The sequence below is a fragment of the Ranitomeya imitator genome, chromosome 3 (genome assembly GCF_032444005.1).
Source record: "Ranitomeya imitator isolate aRanImi1 chromosome 3, aRanImi1.pri, whole genome shotgun sequence".
NCBI classification, from domain to species: domain Eukaryota; kingdom Metazoa; phylum Chordata; class Amphibia; order Anura; family Dendrobatidae; genus Ranitomeya; species Ranitomeya imitator.
The window spans coordinates 747373443-747392213 of NC_091284.1; the positions used below are offsets into that span (position 1 = coordinate 747373443).

The 18771-nt window shown below is 43.7% G+C and overlaps 1 protein-coding gene across 4 annotated transcripts in view; it reads right to left on the bottom strand.

The window, feature by feature from the left end:
* Positions 1–318: 318 nt before the first annotated feature.
* NHLRC3 (NHL repeat containing 3) overlaps positions 319–18771 on the bottom strand; it is a 54182-nt gene continuing 35729 nt past the window's right edge. For 3 of the 4 annotated variants that reach the window (XM_069758927.1, XM_069758925.1, XM_069758926.1), the window contains exons 5-8: positions 14098–14298; positions 12905–12996; positions 6241–6353; positions 319–4245 (exon numbers count right to left, since the gene is read on the bottom strand). In XM_069758927.1, coding sequence (XP_069615028.1) covers positions 4020–4245; positions 6241–6353; positions 12905–12996; positions 14098–14298 — 632 coding nt within the window. In that variant the 3' untranslated portion in view covers positions 319–4019. The remainder of the gene's footprint in view (positions 4246–6240; positions 6354–12904; positions 12997–14097; positions 14299–18771) is intronic. The other variant, XM_069758928.1, reaches the window with a different exon arrangement.

Below are 18771 nucleotides of genomic sequence, written 5' to 3' on the forward strand. Positions count from 1 at the left end.
AGTATACAGTGTGTGTGGCTGTGAAAGGGTGGTCTAATTTAGATGACTAAGAGTTCTGATTGCTGGGGGGGTCTTACATTAGGAGACCTCACAGTCGCCTTCCCTTATTGTATGTTATGGACATATAATTGGTAAATGTCTGGCCAACAATCCTCTATACATGCAAGTGCTGCTGCTTTCTGCGGAGGAGATCCCTTTGTCATTGTGATCAGTGAAAATCAAAGAGGCCGCATCCCCATCGGTGCCATTCCATCAGACTGTATGTCTGGACCCTTCCCTTCAGAAGGAAACTAACACACTTTTTCACTTTTTTTTTTTAAACATTCATTTTATTGGATATTTTCCAAGGAGAATAAGTATTCACTAAAAGAAGAAGAGAAATGTCCACATTAATTATATCCAATGAGATGAGCAGCACAGGACAATCTATGACCCAACAGGATCTAAATATTTCTACATTATTAAGTGAAGATGGAAAACTAAATACAAAAGATTTTATAAAGGAAACCAGTCAGGAGTTTAGGGTCACAGAACCATAGTAGGGAAATAATAGTCAAACTGCACCATGTCTCCCTGGCCAAAAATGGAAAATCAATGTCTGAAAATCAATTTTCAATCTTTAAAGAAATGAAGTTGCGGGTGCACTGAAGGCGGGGCTATCAGAATTCTCCCTGCTTAGCTCCACCCCCATGGGCTTGATTGATGTCTATTTAGCGCTGCAGATAGCAGCCAGGAAGGTATGGTTGAGCCTGTTTGCTACTTCCCTACATGTTGCAGTCTTAACTTTTTTTAATCCAAAGCCCCCAATTCAGATTAAATTAATGCCGTCCGTTCCCGCCAATATCAATGTGTCCAGCCGATGCGCTGTGTATCGGGGTGCCAGCCGACTGATCGAGGGAGATGTCAATCAGGCATGTCCAATTTGGGACAGCTCTCAGTTTTGCTCTCCTGGAGATGAGCCGCTGACAGAGATGTCTGCTGATGGCTTTCTTACAGCGAATACAGGAGCGTGCGAGCGAGAGCCCCCGTGTATGGGAGAGATGGCCTAGATAACAGTCAGCCAAAAGATCGGCAGGAGTTTCATTCTAGAGTGTATGGGGGCCAAAAGGCTCCTGACTGGTTCCCTTTGTGGTCTTATTCTTATTACTACACGCATTTCTTACTTTCACAATATTCTGCATGCTCCGTTGCCGTCCCTTATATAGAACCAATTCGCCCTTAACAGGGTCACGTTCCCACGTTTAGTATACAGTGGAGGAAATAAGTATTTGATCCCTTGCTGATTTTGTAAGTTTGCCCACTGACAAAGACATGAACAGTCTATAATTTTAAGGGTAGGTTAATTTTAAACATTGAGAGATAGAATATCAAAAATAAAATCCAAAAATTCACATTGTATAAATGTATTTGCATTTTGCAGTGAGAAATAAGTATTTTATCCCATACCAACCATTAAGTGTCCTGGTTCCTACAGACCAGTGAGACGCTCCTAATCAACCTGTTACCTGCATTAAAGACGGCGGTCTTACATAGTCACCTTTATAAAAGACTCCTGTCATCAGACTCAATTAATGAGTCAGACTCTAACCTCTACAACATGGGCAAGACCAAAGAGCTTTATAAGGATGTCAGGGACAAGATCATAGACCTGCACAAAGCTGGAATGGGCGACAAAACCATAAGTAAGACACTGGGTGAGAAGGAGACTGTTGGTGCAATAGTAAGAAAATGGAAGAAATACAAAATGGCTGTCTATCGACATCAATCTGGGGCACCATGCAAAATCTCATCTCGTGGGGTATCCTTGATCATGAGGTATCCTTGATCATGAGGAAGGTGAGAGATCAGCCTAAAACTACACGGGTGAACTTGTTAATGATCTCAAGATAGCAAGGACCACAGTCACCAAGAAAACCATTGGTAACACATTACGTCGTAAAGGTTTAAAATCCTGCAGTACCTGCAAGGCCCCCCTGCTCAAGAAGGCACATGTGCAGGCCCGTCTGGAGTTGCCAATGAACACCTGGATGATTCTGTGTGTGATTGGGAGAAGGTGCTGTGGTCAGATGACAAAAATTGAGGTCTTTGGCATTATCTCAACTCGCCATGTTTGGAGGAAGAGAAATGCTGCCTATGACCCAAAGAACAATGTCCCCACTGTCAAGAATGGAGGTGAAAACATTATGTTTTGGGGGTGTTTCTCCTCTAGGGGCACATGAGTACTTCACTGCATTACAATAAAATCCTGAGTGACAACCTCCTTCCCTCCGCCAGGACATTAAAAATGGGTCGTGGTTTTGTCTTCCAGCAAGACAATGACCCAAAACATACAGCCAAGGCAACAAAGGAGTGGCTCAAAAAGAAGCACATTAAGGTCACAGAGAGGCCTAGCCAGTCTCCAGACCTTAATCCCATAGAAAACTTATGGAGGGAGTTGAAGCTCCGAGTTGCCAAGCGACAGCCTCAAAATCATAATGATTTAGAGATGATCTGCAAAGAGTGGACCAAAATTCCTCCTGACATGTGCGCAAATCTCATCATCAACTACAAAAAAGTCTGACCTCTGTGCTTGCCAACAAGGGTTTTGCCACCAAGTATTAAGTCTTGTTTCCCAGAGGGATCAAATACTTATTTCTCACTGCAAAATGCAAATAAATTTATACAATGTGATTTTCTGGATTTTATTTTTGATATTCCATCTCTCAATGTTAAAATTAACCTACCCTTAAAATTATAGACTGTTCATGTTGTTATCAGTGGGCAAACTTACCAAATCAGCAAGGGATCAAATACTTATTTCCCCCACTGTATACATCAGTATTTGGTCAGTATTTCACATCAGTATCTGTAAGCTAAAAGAGTGGGTGATAGATACAGAAGTGGTGACGTGATTCTATTATACTTTCCTTCTGGTTGTCCCACTCATGGTTTTGGGTTACAAATACTGATGTGAAATACTGACCAAATACTGAATGTGTGAACGTGGCCTAAAAACTGGAGGAAAGGGGCATGAGATGCGTTATACAGTAAAGGCCCCCATACACAGTAAAGTTGACCGATCCTGTCAATTTTGTCATGATTGCACAAACATCTGATGTGTATGGGGGTGAATTTCCAGGCAGATAGACCACCGCTTAGGTTAGTTTGACAGAGGCTTAAATGGGTTTTCTCACCTCCTTACGTTATAAATTTGCAAAGTGCTTCTAAAAACAAGCAACTTTAAAAATCCATCTGTTTTTGAGAATGGAGAGGATTTTTAATAAGAGGTAAATTATAATTCTATAGTTTAAATGTTCGTTGCCCAGGATACTAGCCACCTCGGCAGTCTATCAGTGGTGGCCTGTCTCCTAGGAAAGGAGAACAGTGCTTACAAGCTCCTTGCTGTAGAGGTTGTAATCACTGCTCTTAAGTTGTCTGGATCAGTAAAGCTTCAGTTCCTCTGCAGCATTGTACCGTGTACAAAACGGATCAGAAGTGCAACCATGCCACTGGTCCAAAGTGCCGATCATCAGGAGCACACTGTCCTCCATTCATCTCAGCAAGCAGGAAGTCAGCAGGCAGTGGAGCGGTGCGCTGCTGAAGACTGAACATGAGACAAACCTTTCACTCTGCTCTCCCCATAAAGGACAAGTGAGCCGAGCTGGACATTCGTGTGTATGATGGAGTGAGGAGGGATACCGATTGACCGTTGACTAAACGTTCGCCCAGTGTGCAGGCATCTTGACTCTCAGATCATGCAATGATTCTTGAGTAGACCGTTTTCTGCTGGAAATGACACCATTAAATGCCAGATGCATGAAATAGAGAAAAAAAAAATCCTTTGAGCTTCAGAACCCAGGACGTCCCTCAATATGAGGGGAAATGGAAACTTTACATACACAACATATACATTTACTTACATTAATTCATATTCATGAAAACAAAAATACCAACATTTAGGTGAACAGAAGAAGGAACAGTAAATGGCACCAAACCTTACAGGTAAGAACCACTGGAGAGTCACAATGTTACGCTGATTTTTAGAGGGGCACGTATTTTTGAACTTGCTCAGCGCCAAGTTCTGCGACATATATGGCACTGGTTTTGACGTTGACATCTACAAGATGAGGCCGGACCCCATCAGCCATCTGGATGGTGCTGACAACGTTGCAGTCTCCAATAGCCCCGATTGGAGGTGCAGCCAAGAGCAGCAGTCTGCTTATATTCAGCTGGACCACCACCACATACTTCTTGTCGGATGTAAACCTACAGGACGGAAATAAGGACACATCTTACAATGCCGCTTATAGCAGGGTCCGAACAGAGGGCCATAGAACATGTCCCCGGACAATAAACTGGGGTCGGAGCGGCCATTTATTTCTTTCACTCCTCCTTTTGTTTCTCTGAACTTCTTCAGTTTTGAGCTCCATGAAACTAAAAGGGCACCCAAAGCATAATGTAACCAGAACTGCTATGTAAAAAACATTTTTTAACTTATTTATGACCTGTCTGTGCCATTTTGATAAATGTCCGCCAATACCATAAGATTGGGGGGAGGGACTTAAAAAAAGCCACAAACTATTAATCAGGCCCCACTATACACTTCGGTATAGTTCTGCAATTAAGGGGCGTTTTAAGAATGTTGCTCAAGAGCGGGAACCTGTTAATATCAGTAAAATTATATTTACTTACTCCTTAAATCTCTCATGGGTCCAGTGTTCCTTAATCGGTCCTTCTGCACTCATGACTTACATCATTCATGTGACTGCTGCAGACAATCATTGTCCTCAGCGATCATGAGCCGTACAAGCAAGCACCAAATCGACAGCGATAGGAATGTTATGTTCTTGCTGCAGGACTGGCGGGAACCCCCATGTGACAACGCAAGATAGTTACCGAATGAGAAGTGGTCTTTTTTACATTTCCATCATTTAAGGTTTTTAAAAGATGTCTAAAACCTTAAACACCCCATCTGTAAATTTATGGCGCTTGATCCTGGGCTTTTGTTATAAATATATGGCATTCTTCCTGCAATCTAGCAGGATAAAGTCCGGTGTCCAACTGTGGATGGTAACAATTACTTTCATTGTTCTGATGAGCCATAATGTAAGAAATCGGGTGTTCATGTAATGCTGCATGGCCCGGTTATGAGCCAGAATGTGTAACAGTACAGACACAGAGGGCTATAAATGCATAAACCGTGTGAGAACAAGATACGAGGAACCTGGTTATGGTGAAAATTTTGAATGGGCAACATCGGGATAGTTAAATGAGTTGAGGCGGTAGGTCAGTCTGAAGAAAAGCGTTTTTAGGCCATGCTTAAAACTGTGGGTATTGGGGATCAATCTAATTATCCTGGGTAGTGCATTCCAAAGAATTGGTGCAGCACGGGAAAAGTCTTGGAGATGGGTGTGGGAGGTTCTGATTATTGAGGATGTCAACCTCAGGTCATTAGCAGAGCGCAGGGCACGTGTAGAGTGGTAGAATGAGACCTGGAAGGAGATGTAGATTGGTGCTGAACTGTGGAGTGCTTTGTGGGTGAGAGTGATAACTTTATATTGAATTCTGGAGTGGATGGGTAACCAGTGTAATGACTGGCACAGGGTAGAGGCATCGGTGTAACGGTTGGTGAGGAATATGATCTTGGCTGCAGCATTCAAAACAGATTGGAGAGGGGGAAGAGTTTGGTAAGAGGGAGACGGATTAGTAGAGAGTTACAATAGTCCAGATAAGTTCAGACAAGAGTTTTTGCAGTGTCAAAAGTAAGAAATGGTTGAATTCCAGAAATGTTTTTTGAGTTGCAGATGACAAGAGCGAGCCAGTGATCGGATGTGGGGGGTGAATGAAAGCTCTGAATCAAGTAGTTCCCAGCACACACGAGCCTACAGTCGGTTCCCAGCACACACCAGATTTAAGTCAGCTGTATTAGATCCAGCTGCCCGACCTGCACGGAGGGATCCTACTGCATAGCACAGGTGGCCATTTCAAAGAGAGGGAATTGCACATGCTCGGCCAGTAGAAGATGGTTAGCTGGACAGACAGAGCGGCCAGTAGTACCAACACTAGTAGGCGCCATGTTGAACATCCCAAGGACATATCTTTTAGATGGGACATCATTTTTAATACATTTCAATTACAAAAAAATATTTACAAGATGTCTGCATCACTAACAGTACTTGGCACATCGTGGCACAACCCCTTTAAATAGAAGCCAATATTGGCCTTTGTGCAATGAACTGTGTGTATAGTTTATGTATATACCTGACTGAGTAAGGACCATCTTCTGAGAAACAGGAGTCCCAAGATCCAATCCATTCTCCACCAACAGTATCAAACACCTGTATCCTTTTATTTCCACGATCCGCCACCCAGATCTACAAGGAAATGGAGAAATGAAGGGCAGCAGAAAAAGCTGGACAACGCAGATACATTTTTTCTTAACACTTGTCCTGTTAATAAACATAGAGAAAGTATCAGACCAGAACTAAAAGCAAGAGACAGAGAATGCTCAAAATGGGTCAGAACCAGAGCATAAAGCAGTAGAGGAAGCCATGAGGCTCAAGCACAGGTGGCAATTGGCAGCATAATTAAAGGGCAACCTGTTAGGCTACGTTCACACTAGCGTTGTGCGCCGCTGCGTCGGCGACGCGACGCACAACGCACCGAAAAACGCACGCAAAAACGCTGCGTTTTTCGACGCGTGCGTCGTTTTTTGACGAAAATCAGACGCAAGAAAAATGCAACTTGTTGCGTTTTCTTGGTCCGACGCTAGCGTCAAAAAAGACGCACGTGTTGGAAAACGCAACAAGCAAAAACGCATGCGTCCCCCATGTTAAACATAGGGGCGCATGACGCGTGCGTCGCCGCTGCGTCGCCCGACGCTAGCGCGACGCACACTAGCCGAACGCTAGTGTGAACGTAGCCTTACCCTGAACATGCAGTCCGATCTGTTGGCAGCATATATGAAACAGTATCATCGTGTTGAGCAATGGGGTTCAATATATTTATAACTCAACTCATTGCTCCCTCTGGATTTAGGAGTCCAGTGGGCGGTCCTACTCAGGGATTGACATATATCTATATGCACACTGTCCCAGGGAAGACTGTCACTAAATAGGACCTCTAGGACGTTGTGCATAGAGTTTTTTTTTTTTTTTCAAGAGTCTTTTCGAGGATGTCCGCTCTATATATATATAAAAAAAAAAAAAAAAAAAAAAAAAAAAAAAAAAAAATCGCTGGAGAGACTCTTTCCAGTCTTTTTTTATTTCAAAAGTCTCATTCACAAGCTGCGTTCAATATGCCAATTCTGTCAGAATGTATGCAGTGGGTTTCACCTAGTCAAATGATTGTTAAAAAAAAACTGAAATACGCAAATAAAAACAAGTATTGATGAGCGAGTGTACTCGTTGCTCGGGTTTTCCCCGAGCACGCTCGGGTGATCTCCGAGTATTTATGACTGCTCGGAGACTTAGTTTTCCTTGTGGCAGATGAATGATTTACAGCTATTAGCCTGCTTGATTACATGTGGGGATTCCCTAGCAACCAGGCAACCCACACATGTACTCAGCCTGGCTAATAGCTGTAAATCATTCAGCTGCCACAAGGAAAACTAAGTCTCTGAGCAGTCATAAATACTCGGAGGTCACCTGAGCGTGCTCGGGAAACCTGAGCAAAGAGTACACTCACTCATCACTAAAAACAAGCCAAAAAACGTTTTTTTTTCTGCCACCAATCAGATTTTCAGCGTAGAAAAACCGCTGTAAAAGCACAAAATGCGAACAGGGGTTTGCGTGGTCTTGCTCCAAAAACCACCTGAAAAAGTGATCAGAATAGGCTTGAAAGAATCTTCCTGTTCACTTCTATGTAAAAGTGACGAGCTGTTCAGGCTTTTAAACACCCTTCAACTGCTTCAGGTTTCCAAAAAAAACCAAGGGGTTAAAAGTGACATGTCCATTCTTTAGGCGTTTTCCTCTATGAAGCCGCTCCATACTGTGTTTCCGCAAAAAAAAAAAAAAACACAACTAAAGTTTTATTAATTGCCTAATGTATTTTGTAAAAACATCCAAAAATCACCTAAAAGAACGTCAATAACATTAACAAAATACTTACAAAAATACTTAAGGATACAAAAAAAAAAAGAATAAATAAAAAGCTGGTGTAGCAGTAGAAGCAGTTTCCACTTGGAAAAAAAAAAAATTTCTGCTTGCATAAAAAAACAAAAAAAAAACAGTGTGAATATACCATTACTGAACACATGGTTGCAGAGTAAACGGGTATTTGACAAGAGTTTTTTTTTTTTTTTTATTTAATACACTGGGAATGTTTCAACATATACGGTTTCATTCAAGGCCATAATAGAAACCATATCATGGCTGTTCGAGGAAGCCACCCGACTGTTAATGTTAACTGTTAATAGTCCCTTCTACGAACAGGATTAGAAAATGGACCCCAAAAGTTGTTGTACAATTTGTCCTGAGGATGCCGGTACCCCATATGTGGGGGTAAACCACTGTTTGGGCGCATGGCAGAGCTTGGAAGGGAAGTAGCCTCCGTTTGACTTTTCAATGCAAAATTGACTGGAATTGAGATGGGACGCCATGTTGCGTTTGGAGAGCCCCTGATGTGCCTGAACATTGAACCCCCCCACAAGTGACACCATTTTGGAAAGTAAACCCCCTACGGAACTTTTCTAGATGTGTGGTGAGCACTTTGACCCACCAAGTGCTTCACAGAAGTTTATGTTTAATCTCTTTTTTTATTAAAGTATTAAAATAGTACAACATATCACAAATACAAACAAACATATAAACTAAAGTAGCTACAAAACTTCTCAAAATAGTGCGTGTTTTACTTCACGCAAATATGGTATCATCACAAACTCATATCCATTAGTTATAGCTGTATTTGTTACTTGCTTACCGTATATACTCGAGTATAAGCCGACCCGAGTATAAGCCGACCCCCCTAATTTTGCCACAAAAAACTGGGAAAACTTATTGACTCGAGTATAAGCCTAGGGTGGAAATGCAGCATTTACCGGTGAATTTCAAAAATAAAAATAGATCATTATTTCCCCATAGCTGTGCCATATAGTGCTCTGCACCGTTCATATTTCCCCATAGCTGTGCCCCATATAGTGCTCTGCACCGTTCATATTTCCCCATAGCTGTGCCCCATATAGTGCTCTGTACCGTTCATTGTGCCCCATATATAGTGCTCTGCACCGTTCATTGTGCCCCATAGCTGTGCCCCATATAGTGCTCTGCACCGTTCATTGTGCCCCATAGCTGTGCCCATATACGGTGCTCTGCACCGTTCATTGTGCCCCATAGCTGTGCCCATATACGGTGCTCTGCACCGTTCATTGTGCCCCAGAGCTGTGCCCATATACGGTGCTCTGCACCGTTCATTGTGCCCCAGAGCTGTGCCCATATACGGTGCTCTGCACCGTTTATTGTGCCCCATAGATGTGCCATATACGGTGCTCCGCACCGTTCACTGTGCCCCATAGATGTGCCATATACGGTGCTCTGCACCGTTTATTGTGCCCCATAGCTGTGCCCATATACGGTGCTCTGCACCGTTCATTGTGCCCCATAGATGCTCCACATAAATCTCTGCCGCCGCTGCTGCTGCTGCAATAAAAAAAAAAAAAACACATACTCACCTCCCTTGATTGCAGCTCCCAGTGTCTCGTTCCGGCGCCTCCATCTTCCCGGCGTCTCTGCTCTGACTGATCAGGCAGAGGGCGCCGCGCACACTATATGCGTCATCGCGCCCTCTGACCTGAACAGTCAGAGCGCAGACGCCGGGAAGATGGAGGCGCCGGCCGGGAAGATGGAGCGACGCCCGGCGGCTGGAACGCGGACAGGTGAATATGCTATACTTACCTAGTCCTGGCGATCCTCGCGCTGTCCCTCTGCCTGGTCTTCGGTGCCGCAGCTTCTTTCTCTATCAGCGGTCACCGACACCGCTGATTAGAGGAATGAATAGGCGGCTCCGCCCCTATGGGAGGTGGAGCCGCCTATTCATTTTTTTAATGAGCGGTCCACGTGACCGCTGAAGAGGGGAAGACACTGCAGCACAAAAGCCCGTGGGACGGCAGGGACAGCGCGAGGATCGCTGGGACTAGGTAAGTATACCTCAGCGCCCTCACCCGCCGACCCTGCCACCCACCTTGACTCGAGTATAAGCCGAGAGGGGCACTTTCAGCCCAAAAATTTGGGCTGAAAATCTCGGCTTATACTCGAGTATATACGGTAACTCTTCTGTTCTTTCTTAGCATCTCGTATTTTCACCACCTGTTGCCCCATTTCGATAATTATTTCGCTATACGGATATCTATTTCTAATTGCTATAATTATCCACAGAATCTGCCCAATATATCGTTACTTATCCATGACAGCAACTATGGTTGCTTATGGTATAATGCCAGACTTAAAGAAAAGATAAGAAGAAAGGAAGAAAAAGAAAGGAGAGATGGGAAGGGGAAAGGAAGGACAGTGCCTCCGCAGCCCTCTGAAACCGGCCCAGAAAAGCCAAGGAGAAACCTCACTGCTGGGAAAGTACCTCCCATTTCTCCATGAGAGCCCCGAAACTTCCAGAGTCCCTAAATAAAATCCAAGGTTGCCATGTCCGCAAGTACTTCAAGTTATCACCCATGGCCTGTGCAAACAATTCCTCCATATGGTGGATATGTGAGAATTCTGTTAACCATTCAATCATGGACAGAATTTTCATTGTACGCCAATGTCTAGGTATAACAATGCGGACTGCCGTCAAGCAAGACCCCAGGAGACTACTTTTTTGTTTTGCAATTGGTCCCGGAAGCATGGACAAGATGGCCATGTGCGGAGTAAGATTTATATCATCTCCTGCTATTTTATTGTAAGTTGAGAATACTTCTCCCCAGAAACTCTTTATCCCTGGACACTGCCACCAAATATGGAACAAGGTTCCTCTTGCGTTCCCACAGCGCCAGCACCCATCCGCCACCGAGGGGAATATGGCATGCAACCTCACAGGGTATTGGTACCATCTAGTAAGAATTTTGAAATTCTTCTCTTGGGCATGACTGGCCGGAGACAGCCCATGAGCGCAGCGGTATGCCGATGTGATTTCCCTCTCAGTAAATGTGCATCCCATTTCCACCTCCCACGCTCTAATATATCCCGGGATAACTGGTGAAGTCTCATCGTTTAGTAGTTTGAATACAAGAGAAATTTGATGCAATGGGGGTGTCTGCTAGACAAATATCCTCTCAAACTGTGTCAGAGAAGATGGCAATCTCTCTCCACCAGAAATTCGTCTGACAAATGATTTTAATTGTTCATACTCTAACCAAGATAGTGTACGTGTAGGACATTCGTCTTGTAGCTCGTTGAGAGAGGGAAAAACCCTCTGCGAGATTATTTGATATATTCTTTGATTGGATTCCATCCTCCATCCCAAAAACCTCTCGCATTGAAGGCCCGGTGGAAAATCAGGATTCACAGAAGTTTATAATGCAGAGCCGTAAAAATAAAAAAATCATATTTTTTCACAAAAATGATCTTTTCACCCCCAATTTTTTATTTTATTTTCCCAAGGGTAACAGAAGAAATTGGACCCCAAAAGTAGTTGTGCAATTTGTCCTGAGTACGCTGATACCCGATATGTGCGGGTAAACCACTGTTTGGGCGCATGACAGAGCTCGGAAGGGAAGGAGCGCCGTTTGACTTTTTAATGCAAAATTGACTGAAATTGAGATGGGACACCATGTCGCGTTTGGAGAGCCCCTGATGTGCCTAAACATTGAAACCCCCCACAAGCGACACCATTTTGGAAAGTCGACCCCCTAAGGAACTTCTCTAGATGTGTTGTGAGAGCTTTGAACCCCCAAGTGTTTCACTACAGTTTATAACGCAGAGCCAGAGGCGTCGCTAGGGTTTTGGTTTGCCCTCTGTGTGCCCCTTTGACAGTCACAGTAACCTGAGTTCCCTATAACAATAAGTGCCCACTTAACATTTAATAATGTCCCGAGTCTCCCCCTGTACAGATCTTCTATACGCAGCATGATGCCCCTTCACTTTATAGTACCACCCACACAGTATACTGACTCCTTAGTAGCCCCCAAACTGATGGCTCCAACAATGTATAATGACCCCCACACTGTAATCTCCATACTGTATGATGGCCCCCTAGACAGCCTCCATATACAGTACAGTTTCATCATGTTATAGCGTCAGATCGCTGATCTGACACTTTGCATAGCACTGTGTCAGATTAGCGATCTGACAAGCAGGGCTGCAGGCTTACCTGCGCTTGCACTGAGCAGGCGCTGGTAAGCCACCTCCCTGCAGGACCCGGAAGCAGCCCCACAGCCATTTTAGATCCGCGGCCTGCAGGGAGAAGGAGGTAGGAGACCCTCGGAGCACATCGCGTTGCTCCGAGGGTCTCAGGGAAGCACGCAGGGAGCCCCCTCCCTGCGCAATGCTTCCCTATGCCTCAGGAACACTGCGATCATTTTTGATCGCGGTGTTCCAGGGATTAATGTGCCAGGAGCGGTCCGTGACCACTCCTGGCACAAAATTCTGGATGTCAAATGGTATAGTCAGCTGACACCCGGCCGCGTTGCCCCCGTGAGCGCGGCCGATCGCATATGACGTACTATCCCGTCGGTGGTCATACGGGCCCACCCTACCTCGACGGGATAGTGCATCTAATGTCAGAAAGGGGTCAATATTAAATAATTATATATAAATACGGAGTTGAATTAATTTCAGCCTATTGGTTCGGCCTTCACAACAGTCACGGTCTTTCATGTGGTCCCTTGGGAAAATTAATAGCCCACCCCTGCATTATACTGATATTATCCTAATTGTATGTGACACATAACACAGTGGAGATGAATATTTGCAGAGTATTATAACATAAAAACGCTTACCCGGCCCACGTCATCCACTACCACACTGTGAGGAATGTAAAACTGACCAGGTTTGGTTCCGTTGCCCCCCAACGTCCATTGCAAGCTGAAATCTTAAACAAAATGAAAGCATAAAAACACATGAACACGTTTCTTCATCTGCTCCCATCAAGAAGATCAGGGGACGCTAGAAATGTAGCACACATATCTTATATTGTCCTCACACCCCAAAAATCTGTATTTTTACAATTAGGTTGCAAACAACAGACTGGGAAGCTAAGAAAAGGAAAGAAGATTGCGTGTGTTTTCCAAAATCATCATGCGGATTTTAATCTGATGAATATGTAATGAAGTTTGATGATTTTTTAATTCAACACAGATTGGGAGGCTCAAAGTAAATAAGTTGTCAAAAAAAGCTTAGAGAGGTTGTTTCAACTTCTTAAAACTTCAGAAAAGCAAGCAACTTTGCAATTTACTCTTCATTGGAAAAACTCTAATTTTTTCAAGAACTGAGGGATTTTTAATTCTATAGTTTCCTGCCTGATGCCTTGGTTACCGGCCACTACTGCAGTCTATCAGTCGTGGCCAGACTACCAAGCAAGGAGTACAGTGCTTATAGGTTCCTTGCTGTGGAGCTTGTAAGAGTTGTTCTGAAGCTGGCAGGATCGCAGAATCCGTTCAGCTTCAAAGCCTCAGATGCTACAGCGGTATGGCTGCCTCTGCTTGAAGCACTGGAGGATTCACAGTACGGACCAGAGGCACAATCTTCAGGAGCGCACTGCTCCCCTGGCAAGCCTTGAGGTAGAGTAGCGGTGAGCTCCTAAAGAGAGAAGATAAGAATGGACCTATAAAACTCTTGGTGCAAAACATGCGCCAAAGATCCTGCAGTAATCCATATAGGATCTGAATATTATAAAAGTGAACGGTCCTATGTATAGCACGATAATCCCGTCCAGCATTACGAAATAGTTGTGTAATTATTGTGCTACTCATACACATGGTTCTTCTGCTCATTTACAGTTTTGCCAACTTCATGGTAGGCTTAAATGTCAAGGTCATGAGACTTTTGGCGGACTTGCATGTCAGTGTCACTGTATCTCGTTACCCCTTTTCTAGCCTGCAACCAGCCCCAACAGCTCAGTGCAAGGGGATTAATGATCGGCAGATATTTCATCAGTGGAGGGATCGTGTGTTTATAAACCGTAAAGACGTACCGTCGGTCAGCTTGAGGAGTCTGTTGTTCATCCCTCCATCTCCATCGACGATATACACTTCATCTTCCCCTTTAATGAATATATCTGCAGGCTGATCGAACTGGAGGGGACTCAGACGAGAGCCGGCTATGCCTGGTGTCCCAAGGGTTTTGAGCAGGGCTCCAGATGGCGAGTACTGTTTTACAGTGTGTCCATAAGGTCCTGCAGAAGGTAATGACAGGAAAGCTATTACAAAGATACTAGGATGTAATGTAAAGTCCGCCCGACCTCCTGTCATCACTAATTGTGAGTAAGCCTAATGATCAGCTTCTCTTCCAATGAGAGCTCCTTCGACCACATGTTGTAGGTTCACAGTTACAGCTTCCAAATGCAAATGCCACACCTGGAATCCGCTCCAGACCTTTTACCTGCTTAATTGACTATGAATTAATGAGGGAAAATCTCATGCAGCCCATTAACGCGTTTTGAGATAATTATCCATGGCCAGTGTTCATAGGAGATCATGATTTATGCTACACATAGCACAGATGATCAGATAATCGCAGCTTCAAGTCTCCTAAGGGCACTATTGAAGCCCATTCAAGATAAAACAATTAAAAAAAAACACTATACAGATTTGGCATTTGTGTTCAGAAATATCTAGTCTATCAAAATATAAAGTAAAACTAATAAGATCTGTGAACGGCATAATGAGAAAAAAACAACAAACAAACTAAAAATACCAAATTATACATATTTTTTTCAGTCGTGGCAACATTGCAATGAAATGCAATAAAAGGCGATCAAACCATCGTATGTGTCCTAAAATGAGATCAATAAAAATGTCAGCTCGGTGCACAAACAAATTAGCCCTCACCCAGCCCCAGATCCCGAAAAGTGGAGCCGCTACAGGTTTAAAAAAAAAAGGCGCCTTTTTTTTTTTCTTCTTCTTGCAGAGTTTTGATTTTTTTTTTCACCAGTAAATTAAAAAAAGAACCTATACATGTTTGGTATCTGCATAATAGTTTTAGCATTTATTGAACATGGTAAATAAAAAACAATTGTAGAATTGCCTTTTTTTTTGTTTTAATTTCACCGCACTTAGAATTTTTTTCCTGTTTCTGAGTGCACTATATGGCAAAACCAATGGTGTCACTCCAAAGTACAACTTGTCCCTCAAAAAATAAGCCCTCATAAGGCGCGCTACTTTTTAAAAGGAATCTGTCACCCAAAAAATCGTATATGAGCTAAGGCCACCGGCATCAGGGGCTTATCTACAGCATTCTGTAATGCTGTAGATAAGCCCTCGATGTATCCTGAAAGATGAGAAAATGAGGTTATATTATACTCACCCAGGGGCGGTCCCGCTGCGGTCCGGTCCGATGGGTGTCGCGGTCTGGGTCCAGCGCCTCCTATCTTCATACGATGATGTCCTCTTCTTGTATTCATGCTGCGGCTCAGGCGCAGGCGTACTGATTTGCCCTGTTGAGGGCAGAGCAAAGTACTGCAGTGCGCAGGCGCAGGGAAAGGTCAGAGAGGCCCGGCGCCTACGCACTGCAGTACTTTGCTCTGCCCTCAACAGGGCAAATCAGTATGCCTTCGCGGGAGCTACGGATGACAAGAAGAGGACGTCATCGTATGAAGAAAGGAGGCGCCGGACCACGACGCTCACTCGGATCCGGACTGCAGCGGGACCGCCCCTTGGTGAGTATAATATAACCTTTATTTCTCATCTTTCAGGTTACTTCGGGGGTTTATCTACAGCATTCCAGAATGCTGTAGATAGGCCCCTGATGCCGGTGGCCTTAGCTCATGTACGATTTTTGGGTGACAGATTCCCTTTAACCCCTTCGCGCCACGCGCCGTACTAGTACCGCGCTGCCGGCACTGCATTTGTGCCAGCAGCAGTACTAGTACGGCGCACCGATCACCGCGGTCTCGCGCTGAGCGCCGCGGTGATCGGGTGCGGGTGTCAGCTGTATATGACAGCTGACACCACACAGCAATGCCCACGATCGGCGCTATCGCCGATCGCGGGCATTTAACCCCTCTGATGCCGCTGTCAGTAGTGACAGCGGCATAGAGGGGGATCGCGCAGGGACGGGGGCTCCCTGCGCTCTCCCACCGGAGCAACGCAATGAGATCGCGTTGCTCCGGTGACCCGGAAGGAGTCCCCGGATCCAAGATGGCCGCCGGACTCCTTCCGGGTCATGAAATGACCTGGCTAGCCGGCGCCTGCTGAGAGCAGGCGCTGGAAAGCCAGCTAAACTGCCTGTCAGATCGTTGATCTGACAGAGTGCTATGCACAGTGTCAGATCAACGATCTGATCTAATACAGTGATGTCCCACCCTGGGACAATGGTAGAAAGTAAAAAAAAAAAAAAAAAATAGAATGTGTAAAAAAAAAAAAAAAAAAAAACATTTCCCAATAAATCCATTTATTTATGTAAATTAAAAAAAAACAATAAATGTACACATATTTGGTATCGCTGCGTCCGTAATGACCCGCTCTATAAAACTATCCCACTAGTTAACCCCTTCAGTGAACACCGCAAAATAAATAAATAAAAAACAAGGCAAAAAACATTGCTTTATCATCATACAGGCGAACAAAAAGTGGAATAACACGCGATCAAAACGACGGATATAAATAACCATGGTACCGCTGAAAACGTCATCTTGTCCCGCAAAAAAAAAGCCGCCATACAGCATCATCAGCAAAAAAATAAAAGTTATAGCTCTCAGAATAATGCGATGCAAAAACAATTATTTTTTTATATAAAATAGTTTTTATTGTGTAAAAGCGCCAAAACATAAAAAAAATTACATAAATGAGGTATCGCTGTAATCGTACTGACCCGAAGAATAAAACTGCTTTATCCATTTTACCACACGTGGAACGGTATAAACGCCCCCCCTAAAAGAAATTCAGGAATTGCTGGTTTTTGTTCATTCCGCCTCCCAAAAATCGGAATAAAAAGCGATCAAAAAATGTCATCTGCCCGAAAATGTTACCAATAAAAACATCAACTCGTCCCACAAAAAACAAGACCTCATATGACTCTGTGGGCCAAAATATGGATAAATTATAGCTCTCAAAATGTGGTGATGCAAAAACTATTTTTTGCAATAAAAAGCGTCTTTTAGTGTGTGACAGCTGCCAACCCTAAAAATCCGCCAAAAAAAACGCTATAAAAGTAAATCAAACCCCCCTTCATCACCCCCTTAGTTAGGGAAAAATAATAAAATGTAAAAAAATGTATTTATTTCCATTTTCCCATTAGGGCTAGGGTTAGGGTTTCAGTTATAATTGGGGATTTCCACTGTTTCGGCACATCAGGGGGTCTCCAAACGCGACATGGCGTCCGATCTCAATTCCAGCCAATTCTGCTTTGAAAAAGTAAAACAGTGCTCCTTCCCTTCCGAGTTCTCCTGTGTGCCCAAACAGTGGTTCCCCCCAACATATGGGGTATCAGCGTTCTCAGGACAAGTTGGACAACAACTTTTGGGGTCCAATTTGTCCTGTTACCCTTGGGAAAATAAAAACATAGGGGATAAAATATCATTTTCGTGGAAAAAAAAATATTTTTTATTTTCACGGCTCTGCGTTATAAACTGTAGTGAAACACTTGTTGGTTCAAAGCTTTCACAACACATCTAGATGGGTTCCCTGGGGGGTCTAGATTCCAATATGGGGTCACTTGTGGGGGGTTTCTACTGTTTAGGTACATCAGGGGCTCTGCAAATGCAACATGACGCCTGCAGACCAATCCATCTAAGTCTGTATTCCAAATGGCGCTCCTTCCCTTCCGAGCTCTGCCGTGCACCCAAACAGTGGTTCCCCCCAACATATGGGGTATCAGTGTTCTCAGGACAAGTTGGACAACAACTTTTGGGGTCCATTTTATCCTGTTACCCTTGGGAAAATAAAAAATTTGGGGCAAAAAGATCATTTTTTGTGAAAATCAATATAAATTTTTTTTTACGGCTCTACATTATAAACTTCTGTGAAGCACTTGGAGGTTCAAAGTGCTCACCACACATCTAGATTAGTTCCTTGGGGGGTCTACTTTCCAAAATGGTGTCACTTGTGGGGGTTTCCACTGTTTAGGCACATCAGGGGCTCTCCAATCGTGACATGGGCTCCGATCTCAATTCCAGCAAATCTTGCATTGAAAAGTCAAATGGCGCTTCTTCCCTTCCGAGCTCTGCCATGTGCCCAAACAGTGGTTTACCCCCACATATGGGGTATCGGCGTACTCAGGACAAATTGTAAAACTACTTTTGTGGTCCAATTTCTCCTGTTACCCTTGGTAAAATGAAACAAATTGGACCTGAAGTAAAAATTTTGTGAAAAAAAAAGTTAAATGTTCAATTTTTTTAAACATTCAAAAAATTCCTGTGAAGCACCTGAAGGGTTAATAAACTTTTTGAATGTGGTTTTGAGTACCTTGAGGGGTGCAGTTTTTAGAATGGTGTCACTTTTGGGCATTTTCTGTCATATAGACCCCTCAAAGTCACTTCAAGTGTGAGGTGGTCCGTAAAAAAATGGTTTTGCAAATTTTGTTGCAAAAATGAGAAATCGCTGGTCAACTTTTAACCCTTATAACGTCCTAACAAAAAAAAATTATGTTTCCAAAATTGTGCTGATGCAAGGCAGACATGTGGGAAATGTTGTTTATTAACTATATTATG